This window comes from Phyllobates terribilis, unplaced genomic scaffold (genome assembly GCF_046119375.1).
Source record: "Phyllobates terribilis strain yellow unplaced genomic scaffold, ASM4611937v1 Scaffold_8__6_contigs__length_399053987, whole genome shotgun sequence".
NCBI lineage: Eukaryota > Metazoa > Chordata > Amphibia > Anura > Dendrobatidae > Phyllobates > Phyllobates terribilis.
This window is the reverse complement of record NW_027362768.1, coordinates 51,382,758-51,402,319: the sequence shown is the minus strand read 5'-3', so window position 1 is coordinate 51,402,319 and position 19,562 is coordinate 51,382,758. Positions and strand designations below refer to the sequence as shown.

At 42.4% G+C, this 19,562-nt stretch overlaps 1 protein-coding gene across 7 annotated transcripts in view; it reads left to right on the top strand.

The window, feature by feature from the left end:
* IVNS1ABP (influenza virus NS1A binding protein) overlaps nucleotides 1-13,355 on the top strand; it is a 44,722-nt gene extending 31,367 nt beyond the window's left edge. For all 7 annotated transcript variants that reach the window (XM_073642947.1, XM_073642951.1, XM_073642946.1 and 4 more), the window contains 9 exons: nucleotides 2,459-2,584; nucleotides 5,295-5,402; nucleotides 7,795-7,921; nucleotides 9,160-9,387; nucleotides 9,464-9,585; nucleotides 9,798-9,924; nucleotides 10,604-10,735; nucleotides 11,387-11,560; nucleotides 12,388-13,355. In XM_073642947.1, coding sequence (XP_073499048.1) covers nucleotides 2,459-2,584; nucleotides 5,295-5,402; nucleotides 7,795-7,921; nucleotides 9,160-9,387; nucleotides 9,464-9,585; nucleotides 9,798-9,924; nucleotides 10,604-10,735; nucleotides 11,387-11,560; nucleotides 12,388-12,641 — 1,398 coding nt within the window. In that variant the 3' untranslated portion in view covers nucleotides 12,642-13,355. The remainder of the gene's footprint in view (nucleotides 1-2,458; nucleotides 2,585-5,294; nucleotides 5,403-7,794; nucleotides 7,922-9,159; nucleotides 9,388-9,463; nucleotides 9,586-9,797; nucleotides 9,925-10,603; nucleotides 10,736-11,386; nucleotides 11,561-12,387) is intronic.
* Nucleotides 13,356-19,562: the final 6,207 nt, after the last annotated feature.

Sequence of the window (19,562 nt, the reverse complement as noted above, 5' to 3'; positions counted from 1 at the left end):
ATTAAATCGTTAAGTATTCTTTTCTCTGGGCAGTAGTTGCTCACTCAGAGTAATCGATTCTAGGTAGTGTTTTCACATAGCCAAATTGTGTATATGGAAAAGTTAACATAGAAACCAGCGCACCCTAGATAAGGCTGCAACGATCCTCGTCTCGAGGAAAAAAACACTCCTACCCGATGTGGCACAATGAAGGTCAAGATAGAGTCCTCCAGCTGTATACTAGGAAAAATAGTAAGCGTTATTCTAACGGAATTAAAATAATTGACGTCCAAGTACATCCAAATACTGTGTGTTCTATTCCTACACGTTTCAGACTGCAACTTGGTCCTTATTCATGGATAAAGGACTAAGGACTGAGGTGCAGTCTGAAACGCGTAGGAAAGGACATACAATGTTTGGATGTACTTAACCCCTTAAGTACCTTGGAATTTTAGTTTTTTGCTCCCTTTGTTCCCAGAGCCATAGCGTTTTTTATTTTTTGGTCAATATGGCCATGTGAAGGCTTTTTTGCGGGACAAGTTGTACTTTTGAACGACATCACTGGTTTTACCATATCGTGTACGGGAAAAAAATTCCAAGTGTGGTGAAATTGCAAAAAAAGTGCAATACCACAGTTGTGTTTTTTTCTTTTTGTTTGTTTTTTTGCCACGTTCACTGAATGCTAAAACTAACCCGCCATTATGATTCTCCAGGTCATTGCGAGCTCATAGATACCAAACATGTATTGGTTCTTTTTAAGTGGTGAAAAAGCAATTGTCTGATTGCTTCTACTGCATACAGGTGGCGTTAATAGCAATCTTTACATAACAACCACAGGGGTCTGCTGCAGACCCCAGGTTGTCATGCTCACGCATCGGTGACCTGCGATCATGTGATGGGGGCACAGATGGGCGGGGCTAATGCCGCGCTTCTGGCACGGCGATGTTAAATGCCACTGTCGGAGATTGTCTGTAATAGGATGAAGTTTGTGTCGGGAATAAAAACCGCGCTCCTCCGTGGTGAAGAAATTTGACGAGAGATTGTATAATTAACAATCTTGTAGTTTATTACTAAAAGCTACTATTACGCTTTTCATGGACGTCCCTTCCACTTCTTCAGGTACATAGCTGATGTAGACCGATTCATCAAACGGTCTTATATACATAAATCCACACGTGGTAAAAAAGCCCGCTGTTATTCTTGGCGCCAAAAACAACAAATGGTTTACAGAAAAAAAAAAATTGAATTATTTTTATTTAATCCATTTATCAATGTTGATCGACTAGTTACACTCTTATGGATATATAATGAAAACCATAAAACAAATATAACCTCTGGAATGGACTCATCCAAATACAAAATATAATTACATTTATATTTGAGCACATTGGATAAACTATTGTAGTTGACCATGGATCCCAAACTCCTGGCTCTTTTGTATCATGTGTGAAAGATCAGAGAGTCCAGACCGCTATGCCAGACCTCACACCTCGTCGGCTGACGGGCAGAAAACCGAGAGCTGAAAGAATGGAAGAAAGTGCAACATATTCTCTGTATAAAGGTGCAAGCCTGCTTTTAGTGTATTAGGTATGTGGTGTTTGTCAGTAAAGAAAGGGGGACGTCCACGAAACCCGTAGTAATCGTAGCTTTTAGTAATAAACTACAAGATTGTATAATTAACAATCTCTCGTCAAATTTCTTCACCATGGAGGAGCGCTGTTTTTATTCCCGGCACTAACTCCATCCTATTACAGACAACCTTACAAGATCCCTAGGGATTCTGTGCTGGCTGCAGCCCTTCGTTACATTTCTTACATGAGTTGTGCATTACACAACTCATAAAGGTGAACACATTTTCTTTTACCTACTTGGTTGTTGTTGGATAACAGCGCTATTGCTCCCCTATCTTTTTACTTATTTGCTGTCAGAGATTGACAGCGGCATTTAACTGGTTAACAGCAGCGGGTGGATCGCGATTCTACCCACGGCTGTTGCGGGCACATGTCAGCTGTACGAATCAGCTGACATGTGCCTGGTTCAGTGCGGGCTCAGCGCCAGAGCAGTCACTGAACCGAGGGTGATGGCCTGGGGCGTACTAATACGCCCCAGGCTTTAAAGGGGTTAAGGACGTCAATTATTTTAATTCTGTTGGAATAAAGATTATTATCTTTGTCTGGAATACAGCTGGAGGAATCTTTAACTTAATATATAAGGAAAAGTTGCCTGTGAGATCACATTGCTGTTATGGGCAAATGTATGAACAATTTAAATTTTTTTCTGCCTATTTAGTTGCTATAAAGTCGATAACACATCTGCTTTTTGTTTGATCCATTTTGAAAAGATCAGAACATTAGCATAACAAATCTTGACTATGCTGTTCTGACCTCCATAAAATTTGAGGAAAAGGGAGTCCTTTCTGATAAACTCATTTACTTGGGCCTCACCTCTTATAATGTATGCATTTTTCTTTTTTACATAGCTGGAAATAATGATTGAGGAAAATGTTTCCCTTCCGAGCAATGGCAAATTGTACACAAAGGTAATCAACTGGGTCCAGCGCAGTATATGGGAACATGGAGAAAGTTTGGAATCCCTGATGGATGAGGTTAGTCCTACATAAGTGGTTTTAGGTGCATAGCATGGTAGCAGAACTTTTTAAAACTAATTGAAATTGTCCTTTTATGATAATCAGAGCCCAAAATAAAGAGACTTTCTGTTTTCAGTAGAGATCTGGTAGGTTTAAAGGTGAGAAGAATTCTTATTTTTTTTACAATACTTTAATTTTATCTTCTTTTTCAGTTTGTGTAAGTGCTGAGGGTTTTGTTTGTCTTAAATCACTAGTCTTCTAATGTTTTCTTACAGGTTTGCTTGAACTTGACTCCATTATGATAAAACTTTCTAACAGATTTTCCTCCCCATTGATTATCTTTCCGTAGGTTATTTAACAAAAGTAGGATACCCAAGACTGAAGAACAACGAAGATTCATCAAGGTTAATAGAACGTAATGAAGCACCAGTCTGCCCTAGCCCTTCTAAGAAAATCCGCTGTGGGCAGAGAACCATGATGATGATTTAACAGTGTTTACTCCTTTTACAGGATCAGTGTGCATTGTACCACAGTCCATTGTTAGATTGCAAATGTCTGAACTTTATAATCAGAGGCGGCTTCTAATAATACTGAAGCATTGCAAGGAACATCCTAGTTACGTAGCACTCCTTGTATGTGTAGAAACATTATGCAAGAACGCGGCTTAAGAAGGGTGATGCACAATTATTCCTAATGCTGTTTCCGTATGCCTGTTCTTTCAATTTAACATTTTCATTAGAATATTACAAAAGTGATCATCTGTGTCTGTGAGCTTTGGCACTCTTGATTTCCGGAACTATAGCGTGTCTACCCTTTCCATTATATGGTTCCTCTGATTTCTCTTCTCTGCTGGCTAGAGCCAAGATCTCCAGAAAACCCAAACCCTCCTTCCTACACCAGTTCCTGAGCCACCTATCTGCCTCTCTGCCATGGCTCATGGTACAGGCAGTATTTCAGAAAATAGTACCCTTTTTATGTCCTCACTTAAGCTTACGGCCTAATTCCATGAAAAAAATCTTTAAGGACCTTCCACCTACTTCTTCTAACTTTGTCATTGCTGCCAATGTGCACCATGATCGATGGGTCCTCACCAGTCCCTCTCAACCCAATCAGCAATGTGCTGAACTCGAGCTCCCACCGTTTGGCAATCTGTCTTTGTGATAGGGTAATCTATCTGTTCCAGTAATAATGGAGTCCCTATCTGGTCTGCCCTGCGCTCCTGACTGGAGCAGACACTCCCCCATCTTTCAGAGGACATGTCTTGCTGCAGTAGTGCTACTCCTGTGCTGACACCCCCCTCATCAGCCAACTTAGTAGACTTCTTGGGTTGTACCAGATCAACTCTTTTGCATATTGTCTATAGATTGGTGTTGCAAGCTGCTCATATAGATCCAGTACCAGGAATTCCAAATGTACAACATGCACACATCTCGCACAACAGTATGCACCCTTAAAATGCTAGTTAAAGATATCATACATGCGAAAAGATGTACAATGGACAGTATTGTTAATAATAGAACACATTTTCCTAATGGGGATTGCACAAGACAGATTAAGTAAAGAAACCTGTAAATACACACAGTGATTCAGTACAAATTACTCCCATGTAAACTCCCTGAATTCAAAGTCACTGAAACACAAGTCACACAATTAAGCCAAATCACACTTAAAAGCAAATCACTCGCAAGCTCTTTCACACTCTCTATCGAAGATGATTTAAATGCAGTTGTTTTTTTCTTATCTGCAGTACAACCTGGGACTCGCTGTATAATGTCTGCAAATTCTGTGGTAAAAGGTTGTCTATAGTGTATAGAATGGAGAAAAACCAATAGGTTACCACATCTCACAAGTTTAAGGGGTCTATTTACCGACATCTGCAATAAAGCCGCTAGGGTAGATGCCCCCAAATCTGTGCCGATTTGTTTTTCTTGTAAGTGAACAGAGTTCTGAGCTCTAGTCACTTATTGTCTTCTAATTTGTTGGAGATTTTTTTTGTGCGTTTGCAGTGGGTGTGAGGCTTATTGCTTGGTTGTGTAGAGCCCACCAGATTAATGAGCAGTCTTTGCATACAGCCAGAGGATATTATAGTTTATTTTTTTTTCTCAACTGCATGAAATAATTGTGTACACCCCTTCTGCCGCCATGTTCCTGCATGCCACTGTCACAAAGTAGAAATTCCATTCTGTTAAACTGTTGTAAAATTACCATAACCTGTAAAAAAGAAAAAAAAATGCTTGTATCCACTCCCGATCACTCGATGTACGTCATGCATCAGTGCTTTCAGTACTGTCATATACATTTATATTTTCACACCAGTAAGATTTCCTTTTACCTTATTTTTAAGACTTTGTTTAGATGTAACTTTTCCTTTTATCTGTAGACTTTTTTACTGTTCTGTACCAAGATGCATTATTTTTAAGCTCTTTGTGTATTGCTATTTTTGATGTTTTCTTCTTCTTCCTCTGTGCCCCATCATATTATCCTACACTAGAATATCCTTTTCTATCATGTTTCCCTTCATACCCTTTTATTGAGTTTTGGACAAGGAAGATATAGAAGTGAAGCTGACCTGAGGCTTTGGGAGAACTTGTGCCGCCAAAGTGTTTTTTTCCCCTCAAATTGGAGAGTAAAGAAAGTGAAGATGGCAGGAAGTGGAAATTCTGCAGTATAAAAGCACCTTTGTTAAAGGAACAGTATCCATATGGGTATATCTTTTATTGTTTTACAGGTGCAAACTTTGTATTACTCAGCTGATCACAAGCTGCTTGATGGGAAAGTCCTTGGTGGCAACAATGACCTATTTTCTGCTGATGAAGATGGTATACTGTTGGTTCAGGTACAGTTCCCTCACCTGGAGTATTAACCTCACTCAGTTATAGAGCATCTAGCCTAAATGTAGTTTTGCGATTTTCTTAATCCAGTCATGCTGCAATATATAATAAGCCCAGATAGTGCGGTATATTTAAGTCCTGTTTACGGGTGCTGTAATTAGTAAACTACTTTCCTCTATATGCTGACTGGTCTTTCCTGTAACCTCACCTGCACCCCTGAGAAAATCTAAAAGACCTCTCCTATAGCTGATCTGTGTAAAGTCTGCGTGTCATAACTATGGTGCTTGTATCCAAAATGGCACAAAAGGTTGTACTGTTTTGGCTAATCGGAGCATTAAAAGAAAACAACAGACACATTAGCGAGTCTGGTCATGAGGAAAGCGCCCCTGCTTCCCTCAATGCTTTTCTTACCTCTGTTAGGCGTCTACACTCCTGAGGAATAGATCCAACAGGAGTGTGCACTCAGTTTTATTGAAGTACTGCGTTCTTATTGAATGATCTGTTTTCTTCCACTAAGCCAGTGTTCCCCAACTCCAGCCCTCAAAGCCCACCAACAGACCATTTTTTCAGGATTTCCTTAGTATTACACAGGTGATGGAATTATGGCCTGTGTAATAGTAACTAAATCCTGAAAACATGGCCTGTTGGTGGGCTTTGAGGGCTGGAGTTGGGAAACCCTGCACTTGGCCTCAGCTCTAGCCTGTGCTGGCCAAGACAGCTAGCGCTGGGGTGAACATCTTGGCAAACCGCATGGGAAATACCTCTTCTCGAGTTGAACTTGCTTACATGCAGGCTTAACCCTTAGGCACGGCGTAAAAATAGCAATTCTGAGAGTCATTGTAAAATGTAATCACTTTCTGGGCTGCAATGAAGTTTATAGCCTATTAAAAGCATATGCTATAACTATCTTAAGTTACTGGCTATAAATATGTAAGGGATTATGGGTGGTGTGGTAAGTCATTTCAGAACTCCCATAAAATACTCCTAAAAGTCATATTTCTTTCTGGAAAACCTTTTCTGTGCCTCTAAAAAACATAGCAGATTTAATTTAGTCGATGACTGCCATGAGGCCATATAGATACATATATTGTAACTGGAAACTGAGACATGTTTAATACAGCAATATTGGCTCTGAGGCAAGACAATGGGCGATAAAGCCTTATACAGTATATGAAAATATCACGACTTGACTCATCAAATTTTCTGAGATAGATGAATGTTTTTCTGCTTGTGATCATGCATCTAAATAACTACATCCGCACACCAGCCTGTATCTGTTCCTCTCTTCTCACTTCAGGTGTCTGTGTGTCCTCCACCCCTACATATTCTCTGCAGCACACAGGTAGACTGCATAGTATCTGGGCTGTCGTATCAATACATTCTGTATTTCTCTGCTTGCACACATCCCTTCGATTGAGCTGGTCTGCTGCTTGTTTAGGGCTGGCTTTAAAGGGTCTGTCCAATTAATTTATCTGCTGGATAGTAACTTGCTGATCAGTGAGGGTCTGACCACTGGGACCTGGACAGATTGTTTCATCTGTGGGGCTGCAGGATAAAGCAGAGTGCAGTGCTCGGCAGCCCCATAAGTAATGAGTGAAGTGGAGGTTGAGCATGCACACTGCCACCCTATTTTAATAAGGATCAAAGTCCCCTGTTCTGCCGATCGGTGCAGGTCCTAGCAGTGAGACCCCACCGATCCATAAGTTATCACCTATACTGTGGATAAATGAGAGCTTGTTTTCACCAGATAATCCTTTTAATATGTATGTCCAGCTGAGTCTGATGTCCTGGTTTATCTTACATTGTAGTAAGCTCTTGCCTGACACAAGTATTGTGTATGTAATAGAGAATCTTACAATTCAATGATGGCAAGAAAATACTCTTAACATGAACCTGACAGGTGATACGTGCTGCCCAAACCGTGGGCAGCATGTATCAGCCACTGGCTGTAGTGTCCCAGCCAGGTATGGTTTGTGTCTGAATCACTGTGACGTAACAAATAACATACTTTAATAGCCACCTGGCACCTAGACCGCTCTGTGCACCAGTCGGGGAGGTGGGTCCCTGACTGCTTTTCCCCACCCGCTGCCCGGGATTGATAGGTCTCTGCCTAGGTGCCCATTATAGGAAGAGACCGGTCAGTCACTGTCAGCAGATGGGCAGAAGCCGCAGGGGACCTGTCCATCTGGCTAGTGGCAGCAGCTTTTTAGAATCAAACATAACAGGCTGGGATATTAGTCAGTGGCTGATGCATGTTGTCCACGGTCTGGGCAGCATGCATCAGCTGTCAGGTTCCCTTGTACAAGTAAAGATTGGAAGAGCAGAGCATATGAACATATTTCACACCAGCAGATGTAGTCTTCCTCTGTATTTCATATATTAATTTGATTTTTGTAGAAGAAATCACCACGTGAAAGTAACAGGAACCTAAGCAGCAGTAGTTCTGGAACCCTTTCACCATCTGGTTTTCCAGCGCAAAACCCTAAACATGAGTGGAAAATAATTGCTTCAGAAAAGAAGTCAAGTAAGTGATAAATCGGCCCGTCCATCGTTTTTTTTTTTTTGTTTTTTTTTTACAATTTTTTTTTTTAAGATTATAAAGTATTTGTGAAGGCCATCCCTTTCCTTGTGCCCCGTAAGGACAGATAGAAGGGTTCTACTGACAGCGCTCGCTCATCAGCCAGGGCTGCGGGTGGGCATTAGACCCTGGCAGATCCAGCTTTTACATAGTTCATTTGAAGTGCAGAATACCGAAGAATATTAAAAACTGCTAGTCTACCTTCTGGTTTGACCATTGAGGCTTGTCTCCATCCTGTTCGGACTGATTTAACCCCTTGGCGACATCAAGTGTATATGGCAGAGGATGTATGGCACTGAGTCCAGAGCTGACTTTGTGTGCACAGCAGCGGCCAAGTGGGATGATTCTTGTCTCCTTTGCTCAACCACTTGGATATCAAGAGCATTTGTGACATCTAAGCAGTTATCTTGGGGGTTATCTCCCATTATTGAACTCTGAGCATAGATGATCACAGCAGCTGGGGTGTAATGAAAGTCGTTTTAGTTTTCCTGTTGGACCCTTAATAGAAGAAATCTGACAGCTGCAATACAGTAGTTTTACGCTAAAAGAAAAAAAATATATATATATTATAGCGCCATTTATTCCATGGCGCTTTACATATGATAGGGATATACATAGCAGAAACATTTACATAATCTTAACGAAACGAGTCAGCGACTGGTACAGCAGGAGCGAGGACCCTGCCTGCGAGGGCTCACAGTCTACAAGGGATGGGTGAGGATACAGTAGGTGAGGGTAGAGCTGGTCATGCAGTAATGTGGTGGAGCAAGGGTTACTGCAGGTTGTAGGCTTGTCAGAAGAGGTAGGTCTTCAGGTTACTTTTGAAGGCTTCCATGGTAGGCGAGAGTCTGATGAGTTGGGGTACGGAGTTCCAGAGTAGGGGGGATGCACGGGAGAAATCTGTGAGTTGAATCAGGAGAGCAGAGCATTAGATGGTGGCATATACAGCAAGCAGAGGAATTAGGCAGGAGAAGAGCATGTACCTGTGAGTTGAATCATATATATCTATCTAATATATATATATTTCTCATTAAGCCATTTGTACACCATTATGTTACTAATAAAAATGACAGCTTCCCCATGGGCAGAATAAGAGCTAGGAATATGGCAACAAAAACTATTTTTTTAATATTTTGCATTAATAACTGAAAAGTGGAACCTAAGAAGTATTTTAACTCTTTCAGAAAAAACCTACTTATGTCTGGCTGTCCTGAACAGCACACTGTGCGTCATCTTCCTGCATGGTCGTAATAGTCCCCTGAATTCACCTTCAAGTACTCCTCGATTAATGAAGAGCCTAAGCCTTGAAATCCAGCAGCCAGATGACTCCAATGACAAAGTCATGTCACCTATGCATTATGCTCGCTCAGGCCTGGGAACAGCTGAATTGAATGGCAAGCTTATAGCAGCAGGTAGCTGATATCATTTATGTATATTGTTTTCCATCAGTTTGCATTGTGTATAGAAATACAATTCTGTCCCCTCTAGGTGGTTACAATAGAGAAGAGTGCCTGCGTACCGTGGAGTGCTATGATCCTGACTCTAACACTTGGGCATTTTTGTCTCCCATGAAGACACCTAGAGCACGCTTTCAAATGGCAGTTTTGATGGTATGTGCAAATTATGTTTATAGCCATATTTATATTTTATTCATTTTATTTTAATCCAAGGCAAAAAATTTGCAGATGGTTACCTGCTGTGTGAATCCAGCCTTGCACTTGGCTAGACATGTTCTGAAGTACTAGCCATTTCAATAGAGCAGGCTGATAATTTTTTTTAATACAAAAACCATGAATTGATGTCATTATGGTCAACTTTGCAGGGTGAGTTATATGTTGTTGGAGGATCGAATGGTCATTCCGATGATCTAAGCTGTGGTGAAAAGTACGACCCTAAAGCCAACACATGGACCCCTGTTCCTGAGCTCCGAACAAATCGTTGCAATGCAGGTAGCCTGACTTTTTTTGTATATAAAAAGCATCTGCCACCAGATTTTTTGCTATATGATCTCAGACCATGATGTAGGGGCAGAGAGCCTTATTTCAGCGGTGTATCACTTACTGGGCTACTTGCTGTAATTTTTCTGGAATCCTTGTTTTCTCTGCTTTAGATGTAGCAGTGGTCAGAATGCGGGGCTGTGTATGACCCTGCCCACATCCCTGATTTTGTAAGACCACATAAGAGCACTGTTCGTGTATTGTCTTCCTAATAATTTGGGTGGGTTTTTCGTTTGTGGACCACCTATTTAAAACCGATCACTGTCAGTCACCTATGATCCATGTAGACAAATAGATGCTTTTGCTTATTTCTATTTGGACTACAATAGTGGGCACTTTTTGTATAATAAGCATTGATTTTCGTTGGTTTGTCTTCTTGCTAGACGATTTTACTTAATTATTTGTGGACTAAATGCTTCTGCAACTATTTCAATAATTAGCACATAACTTTTAATTATATATTTCCAACTCACATTTTACAAATTTATGTGCTTTCAGAATAAATAGCAAAAACCTGCTGACAGATTCCCTTTAAGACCTGTTAGTGGCCTTGCGTTACAGATGAAATACAGTCAAAGCACAGCTTAAAAAGTCTTTATATATACATGTTTTATTCTTTTTTTTTTTTAAGGCGTTTGCGCCCTTAATGGAAAACTGTACGTTGTTGGAGGCTCTGATCCTTATGGCCAGAAGGGTCTCAAAAACTTTGATATGTTTGAACCGTTAACTAAGTCATGGAAAAGTTGTGCGCCCCTAAATATTCGTGAGTATCTTGGTCATATATACATGTTTGTTATTCGTGAAGTTCACGTCTAGACGTTGCAGAAACACTGGGGGTTTTCATTGTGCAAGGAAATACAGGAGGATGGGGTTTTGAAAACCAAATTAACAAATGTGCCATTTAACAGACATGTAGGGGGCAAATACATTCAATGGTGGCTCTGTCATGTAAGCAGAGCATAAGTAGTCCTAATATTGTTTCTATGGAATCTGTTGGGTTAGTAGTGCTCAGACATAGAAGTAAGACTCCAATTGCCTACTGTATCTAAAATAGTGGGTAAAACAGGCAACATTAATAGTCTGCCTGCACACTGACCATTCTGATGATGATCTAAAACAAATTGGTTAATACATTTGTGTTGAGGTCAATTCTGTTTATCATCGCTGGGAAGCTTCTAGATTGTACCCATACCGACTGTACCCTTTGGCAGTATGAATCAGATCTTCCTTTTTTGGTTGTATGGAATAGTGTAGCAGACTATTCCGTACAGTAAAAAAGTATGCAGTGCAATGTATGTTTTTACATAACCAGAGGATGGGAGTCGTATTGTCCGTTGTATTCGTCTGGAGATTTCCTGGCATGTGTTTTTTGCAGAAGGAAAAGACTTATTGTGAAGAGTCTGTTTTCTTGCAGGGAGGCACCAGCCTGCGGTCTGTGAGTTGGACAATCATATGTACATCATTGGAGGAGCAGAATCCTGGAACTGCTTGAATTCGGTGGAGCGCTATAATCCTGAAAATGACACCTGGACTGTGGTGGCGCCTATGAATGTAGCTCGGCGTGGGGCTGGCGTCGCCGTGTTTAATGGTGAGATCACTACTTTGATTATATAAAGATTAAAGCCCCTGATTCAACAAGCCATGTAATGTGTGCTTCTGGTGTAAATCTGCTTAAAATGTTACAGAGAAATTCTCCAACCGTTTGCATCTGTAAACCTATCCTGGAGGCTTTGCTAACTTTTTCAAGTGGGTGGAGCCTTTTAATAATTTTGGCACATCTTGCTCCAGTGCACTGTTCATCAAGACTGATGTGCAAAACGTCTTGATGAATTGGGGCCAAAATGTTAGTTTCTTCTTTAGAATAAACACCTTCACTTGTAAGTACTTAACTGTAAATCTAAGTTGTGCATCACTATTGTGATAGTTCAGCAAAATGCCAATATGAATTGTCAGAGTGCCAGTACTCCTTAGTAGTGTTGAGCGAATTTGTTTGGCAGATGTTATCTGCGTGACAGCGTGGCAAATCGGGGATGTTCATGGGCGGAACCGATTTTTTTTTTTTTTGTCGCGAACAAGCCGGAAACCCCAAACACGAACCCGAATTTGAAATCCGAAAAAATTTGTTCAACACTACTCCTTAGCAGAGAGGATCTGTCTGGTAACGATAACTTGTAGGTTTTTCCTACTTCCCTCCTCAAAATCATACTTGTATTTCATTATTGGCTGCAAATACACCTGTGTCCTGAGCACTCGGACCATATTCAGGGGGCCTGCTTTGTACTAGTGGTTTATCCAAACCAGACAACGTGTGTATGAGCAAAGGAGGAAAAAAAGCTTTGGAATAGACTGCCTTCTAGGTGAGGGACACTGCATGGACAATCTTATTAACTCTTTATCTGTATTTTCTCTTCACAGGTAAAATCTATGTAGGAGGTGGTTTTGATGGCTCTCATGCTTTAAGCTGTGTGGAATCCTACGACCCTGCCAAAAATGAGTGGAAAATGGTGGCAAGCATGTTGTCTCCAAGAAGCAATGCTGGTGTGGTAGCTGTTGGAAATCATATATTTGCTGCTGGGGGATTCGATGGCAATGAATTTCTGAACACTATTGAAATTTATAGCTCCAGTGTAGATGAATGGAGCCCATATACCAAAATGTGCAGGTCCTAGAAGTGCCGGATCTGGCCTCTCTCCTCAGATTTTGCGTTCTTACACCAGCAGTTTGGTAGTGTACATTGGACTGTAAATACTTTCTTTAGCTTGGAGATCTTGTAGTTCTCTTCGAGGTAGATTATTTTTCTTCCTGTGTATATTTCATTCTGCTCTTGCACTGAAATGTAGAGTGGATTTTCTGAACAAAATTTCTAAAATTTGATGTTTTTTTAACTTTCTGAAAATTGTTTCCCTTGATACAGAATATGCTTTAAGAGCCTTACAAAATCTCATACAAAACTGCTAAGGTGTGGGAATGCCAAACATTATCTTCAGATTGCCTTTTTATTACTTTTTGTAAACTTGAAACAAAGGCAGAACTAACCTTATGCCGCAGGAGCTTTTCCTTTTGAATCTGTTCCAATCTGTACTTTAGATACTGTATATTTAATATGATGTGTAACTGTGTTCTGTAGATTTGTGGGGTGTTTCATCAAGAATATTTCCACTATTTTAGAAAATAGGCTATTTATTCTTTGGCAGCTTCTTCATTATGAGATATTTTCTGGAACACAGCAAGTGTCTTGTGTAAAATCCAGCAGGTTCACCTGGCAATATTCATTTTAGAGTGTCCTAAAAGCCAAATGTTTTCTGTATGTTCTGTAATATGAATAACTTTTCTATCGCTGCTAATGTATATTGTTCTTTAAATAAAATGGACATTTCACAAAATGTTTTTTTTCGATTATTACAGCCTTCTTTCTGTAGTAAAAATGACCTGGCAACAATTTTTAAAACCTGATGGATTCGGAGGAAAAAAATGATCAACCCAAGGGGCTCGTTCATGCATCCGATTTTCTCATACAAGTGCTATCTGTGGTTTTCACAGAAGCACTCGTACGTATGATATTCTATAGGGCTGTGCACATGTTCAATTTTTTTTTCTTTACTTCAGACTGAGTGGTCTGGGGGAAATGTTGGAGACATGTTCTATTTTGATCTGAGTGTCAGATGAAAATCAGCGATGCAAGTCTATGGGTCCATGAAAAAATCTGATTGTATTCAGATGACATCCAAGTGCAGTCCAATTTTCACGGTGTGTCAGAAAGGAGGTGTTTTTTTTTTTTTTTTTTCTGACTATGTACAATAAAAAAAAATGGACACTGATCACACACTGTAATGAAAGTCTGATCTGAATAATAAGTCCATTTTTTCCTATCACCCATGACAGCACCACAATGAGAGAGGGGATCCGCCCTTCCAGGACAGGAAACCTACAGAATAAAAGGGCGGCGCCTCTCTACCACCTCAGTTGGTTTCCTGTCCTTGAGGGGGAACCTTGTTAAAACTGTGGCAGAAGAAAGAAGAGAAGATTATTCCCAGACTTGGGCCGGTCGGTTTCCAACAGGGTGCAGTCTCTGCTGCGGCCGGCACCAGGGACCTGGAAGCGCCATGGTGGGTCCAAGGGGGCCTGTCCCGTCGGACGGGCGCGAGCAGCAGCCGCACCATTACCTTATGGTGGCCTGGCAGCTGCGCATCCCAGTTGCGCAGGACGCTATCCAGGAAATCGCTCCCTAAGACACACGCCGGTGAAAAAAGAAGTAGCGGAGACCCATGTCTTCTAACATGTTTCCGGCTACTGTTTTGTACCAGCCTGCGGCCCTGATGACGAGCGTACCGCAGGTTCCTTGATGGGAGAACCTTAGACAGGTTTACCTGTTGAAGATCTGAATATGACTGAGCGGCGCCCCTGCCTGGGGTCGGCAGCTCCAGCTCTGTGCATCAGTGGAGAAGCTACTGTGGAGCGGCGCCACTGTCTGGGGTCAGCAGCTCCAGCTCTGCATGTCAGTGAGACAGCAGCTGTGGAACTGCGCTCCTGCCTGGGGTCAGCAGCTCCAGCTCTGCACATCAACGGAAGCACCTGTGGAACTGCACCCCTGCCTGGGCTCAGCAGCTCCAGCTTTGATCGGCACACTATTGGAGGCATCCCTTCCTGGGGTTGACCACCCCAGTATTGCTCAGGCATGGCTGGATGGAGAGGAACAGGCCTGTGACTTGATCCAGCCTCCGAATCCATACAGCTGATGGTGAGTGATTTTCGTGAATGTTTACCTTGTTTATGGGGCCCTTTCCTTGTTATGGTTACTAGGAAAGGCTGAAGGACGTTGGCGCAAAACTCAAAAATGGGTGGGTGCGCACTCTGCAAGACCCCATCTGGGCTAAGGGCCTCATGCTTGAAATTTGGCTTCAGGACGGAAGCTGGACCTTAGATCTCTAGGCTAAAGTTAGCCACATGTCTGGGCCTCACAGAGCCTCATGATTGGGCTTCAGAATTTACCACAAAAATGAGCCTCTGTCTGCTCAGTAAATGTTAAAGTAACACTCAGTTTTTTACTGTTGTCCTCCAGTCTGTTTACTCCATCCATAGGGCGGCACATGGTGTTAATACAGCACATGGTCTTTGTGAAGGTCTGCTGTCCAGCTGTGTCTCATCAGTTGGTTCCTTCGGGTGGGGCTAGTCTGACAATTGAGATTTACCATCCAAAGGAAAGGTTTATCCTTCATTCAGATGAATTACTCTTTTAAATAAAAATCTGAGCGCAGTGCATCATAAAGCCTCTTTGCGCTTCACAAAGAGCACATCATAGTGCTTCATAGCATAGCGCTTTATGGCACATCATAGTGCCTCATGGCACATCATAGTGCGTCATTTCATAGCGCCTAATGGCACAGCATCTCGTGGCACATTCTTGCGCCTCGTGGCACATTCTTGCGCCTCGTGGCACATTCTTGCGCCTCGTGGCACATTCTTGCGCCTCGTGGCACATTCTTGCGCCTCGTGGCACATTCTTGCGCCTCGTGGCACATTCTTGCGCCTCGTGGCACATTCTTGCGCCTCGTGGCACATTCTTGCGCCTCGTGGCACATAATAGTGCTTCATAGCCCTTCATAGCACATAATAGTGTCTCATAGCCCTTCATAGCACATAATAGTGTCTCATAGCGCTTCATAGTGTCTCATAGCGCTTCATCGCACATAATAGTGCTTCATAGCACATAATAGTGCTTCAGCGCTTCATAGCACATAATAGTGTCTCATAGCGCTTCATAGCACATAATAGTGCTTCATAGCCCTTCATAGCACATAATAGTGTCTCATAGCGCTTCATAGTGTCTCATAGCGCTTCATAGCACATAATAGTACTTCATCGCACATAATAGTGCTTCATAGCACATAATAGTGCTTCAGCGCTTCATAGCACATAATAGTGTCTCATAGCGCTTCATAGCACATAATAGTGTCTCATAGCGCTTCATAGCACATAATAGCACTTCATAGCGCCTCGTGGCATAACATATAGTGCCTTATGGTGCATTCATAGTGCCGTATAGCGCCTGTTGGGCACTGTGAAGTTCTATGAGGTACTGTTAGTACCTCATGGGGCTTAATAGTGTTTCTCGGTCAGGCTGGCTCTGTGCCTTGTAGCGCCCCTGTGCCTCATAGTCCCTCTTTGTAAAGGTACTGGTTGCACAACTAAGTTTGTCTGACAAAACCAAGTTAAGCGACTGTAAAGTGTGCATAGCAAGCTTACCGAATTCAGGGGGAAAAATATCCTAGCCTCTATTTTGAGACAGAGGGTGGCAGTATTCCTGACTGGTGCTCAGCTGGCTTGGTGGAATGCCTGTTGGAGGCTAGTGACAATAAGAGCGCTTCCTTAGTTTTGCAGGTTAATAATAAACCTTGTAGGGTTTCACTCTTAAAGGTAGTAGGCATCACGTAGTGCTCATACATCCATTGTGGGTTTGGTCTAATCAAGCGCAGTTTTATTGCTTCTTACTGGTTGCACAGAAGTCATAAACATTAACATTTATGGTCTTGTCCAAGCTCTGACTAAATAGGACAGACTCTGACTACTCATATACAGCACAGCTAACTCAGCTTGATCAAACAAAACAATATTTATCTAGGGCAACCACTGATACTTGCAGACTCAGCTGAGGTGGCATCTGGCCTGTGTCTGATTAGCTCCAAGACACATACAGTCTGCTCTGCTGTCCAGCAGTCTGATTAAGGTGAATGCCTAGCCTGCTCTGGTGCTTAGCTCTCCAGGTGCCCTAATCAAAACCTGTAAAGCTATTATTTAACCCAGGCCCACCTGGGTTTGCTACAACCCGAAGGGGCTGTACAGATTCCTGAGAGTTAGATCATTGGAAATGGACTCTCTAAGATCTGCTATTAAATCTGCAGTTCCATCTTGCTATCCATCTTGCTAGCAGTATAGGTGTTTAAGGAGGTATACAATCGGGTTCCAATTCACATGAAACATAAAATTTCCTGAGAATAGTTATTGGCATAAAACGAGGATTTGGGCTTTCAGTTTGTGTCCTTCCATTCAGATGTTAATGAGCCTTAAGACTTTATGGAGAATTATAGTAGTTGGGACAACTCTCATATCGAGGGAAGAGGCATTGACAATAGTTTACCTCAACTATTTCGGGATTATGAGCAGATCCATCGAGCACTGCAAACCTCACTGGGCAGTGAGTAAGAGTTGTGGTCTCCCAAGGTAGAATAAGGAGTCCTGCTATATGTCAAAATTAATAAGCAGTCTTGCCATAACTCTGAACAAGGCAATATTGCTGTTAATAACTCTAATCTCCTACATTCCAGTAGTAGCATGGTCACAGGTACACACCTGTGGTCTGCCTCTAAAGATCCGATTCCTCTAACTTAAAGAAGCTTTAGGCAGTATTATTATTATTATAGCGCCATTTATTCCATGGCGCTTTACATGTGATAGGGATATACATAACAAAAGCATTTACATAATCTTAACAAAACGAGTCAGCGACTGGTACAGGAGGAGCAAGGACCCTGCCCGTGAGGGCTCACATTCTAGAAGGGATGGGTGAGGATACAGTAGGTGAGGGTAGAGCTGGTCGTGCAGTGGTGTTTACTGCAGGTTGTAGGCTTGTCGGAAGAGGTAGGTCTTCAGGTTCCTTTTGAAGGTTTCCACGGTCGGTGAGAGTCTGATATGTTGGGGTAGAGAGTTCCAGAGTAGGGGGGAATCACGGGAGAAATCTTGTATACGATTGTGGGAGGATGAGATAAGAGGGGAGTAGAGAAGGAGGTCTTGTGAGGATCGGAGGTTGCGTGCAGGTAAGTACCGGGAGACTAGGTCACAGATGTATGGGGGAGACAGGTTGTGGATGGCTTTGTATGCCATGGTTAGGGTTTTGAACTGAATTCTCTGGGCAATGGGGAGCCAGTGAAGGGATTGACAGAGAGGAGAGGCCGGGGAATAGCGGGGGGACAGGTGGATTAGTCGAGCAGCAGAGTTTAGGATAGATTGGAGAGGCGCAAGAGTGTTGGAAGGGAGGCCATGGAGCAGGAGGTTGCAGTAGTCGAGGCGGGATATGATGAGGGCATGCACTAGTGTTTTTGCAGAGTCTTTGCGGAGGAATGCACGGATCCGGGAGATGTTTTTGAGTTGGAGTCGGCAGGAGGTGGAAAGGGCTTGGATATGTGGCTTGAAGGAGAGATCAGAGTCCAGGGTTACTCCAAGGCAGTGAGCTTGTGGGACTGGGGAGAGTGAACAGCCATTGACGTTGATGGATAGGTCGGATGGGGGATGTGGATGAGAGGGTGGAAAGATGATGAACTCTGTTTTATCCATGTTGAGTTTTAGAAATCTGTCGGAGAAGAAGGATGAGATGGCGGACAGACATTGTGGGATTCTGGTTAGTAGGGAGGAGATATCGGGTCCAGAGAGGTAGATCTGTGTGTCGTCAGCATAGAGGTGATACTGAAAACCGTGAGACTCTATGAGCTGTCCCAGGCCAAAGGTGTAGATGGAGAAGAGCAGAGGTCCTAGAACTGAACCTTGGGGGACACCGACAGATAGGGGGCGAGATGAGGAGGTGGTTACATAGTTAGTAAAGCCGAATAAAGACTTGCGTCCATCAAGTTCGACCTGTTAGTTCTGTAATTGCTAAAGTTGATCCAGAGGAGGGCAAAAACCCCAAATGATTTAGCCAATCTTCACCTGAGGAAAAATTCCCTCCCGACTCTGAAACCAGCAGTCAGAATAAATCCCTGTATCAACCTACTATTTTATTCTATTTTTAAGTATATGCAGAAATCTGCCTGGTATCTAGAAAAGCATCCAGTCCCCGCTTGAACTGATTTAGTGAATCCGACATTACCGTCTCCTCACTCAGTGAATTCCATATTCTCACTGCTCTTACCGTAAAGAACCCCTTCCTATGCTGGTGCTGAAACCTTTTCTCTTCCAGTCTTAGTGAGTGCCCTCTTGTTACCGTAATATCCCTCCTTTTGAACAAATCCCAGGCAAGGTCTCTATACTGTCCCCTAACATATTTGTACACATTTATTATGTCCCCCCTCAACCTTCTCTTTTCCAGGCTGAATAGTCCTAGTTTTGCCAACTTCTCTGGGTATTGCAGTCCCTCCATTCCCCTTATTAATTTTGTTGCCCTCCTTTGTACCTTTTCAAGCTCATTTATATCCTTTCTATATATTGGGGCCCATAACTGAGCACAGTATTCCAAGTGTGGTCTGACCAGTGCTTTGTACAGTGGAAGAACAATGTTCTCATCCTTTGCAGCTATACCTCTTCTGATACATCCCATTACCCTGTTTGCCCTTACAGCAGCGGCCTGACTTTGGGCACTCCAATTTAGTTTGCTATCAATCAAGATGCCCAAGTCCTTCTCCATCTCTGAATTCCCCAATGGTTTCCCATTCAGTGAGTACTGGTGACTTCCATTTTTCCTTCCCATATGTATGACCTTACATTTCTCCTCGTTAAACCTCATTTGCCATTTAATGCTCCACCTACCCAGCTTATCCAAATCCCTCTGTAGGTCTTCACTATCCTCTTTTGTATTAATTGTTTTACATAACTTTGTGTCATCT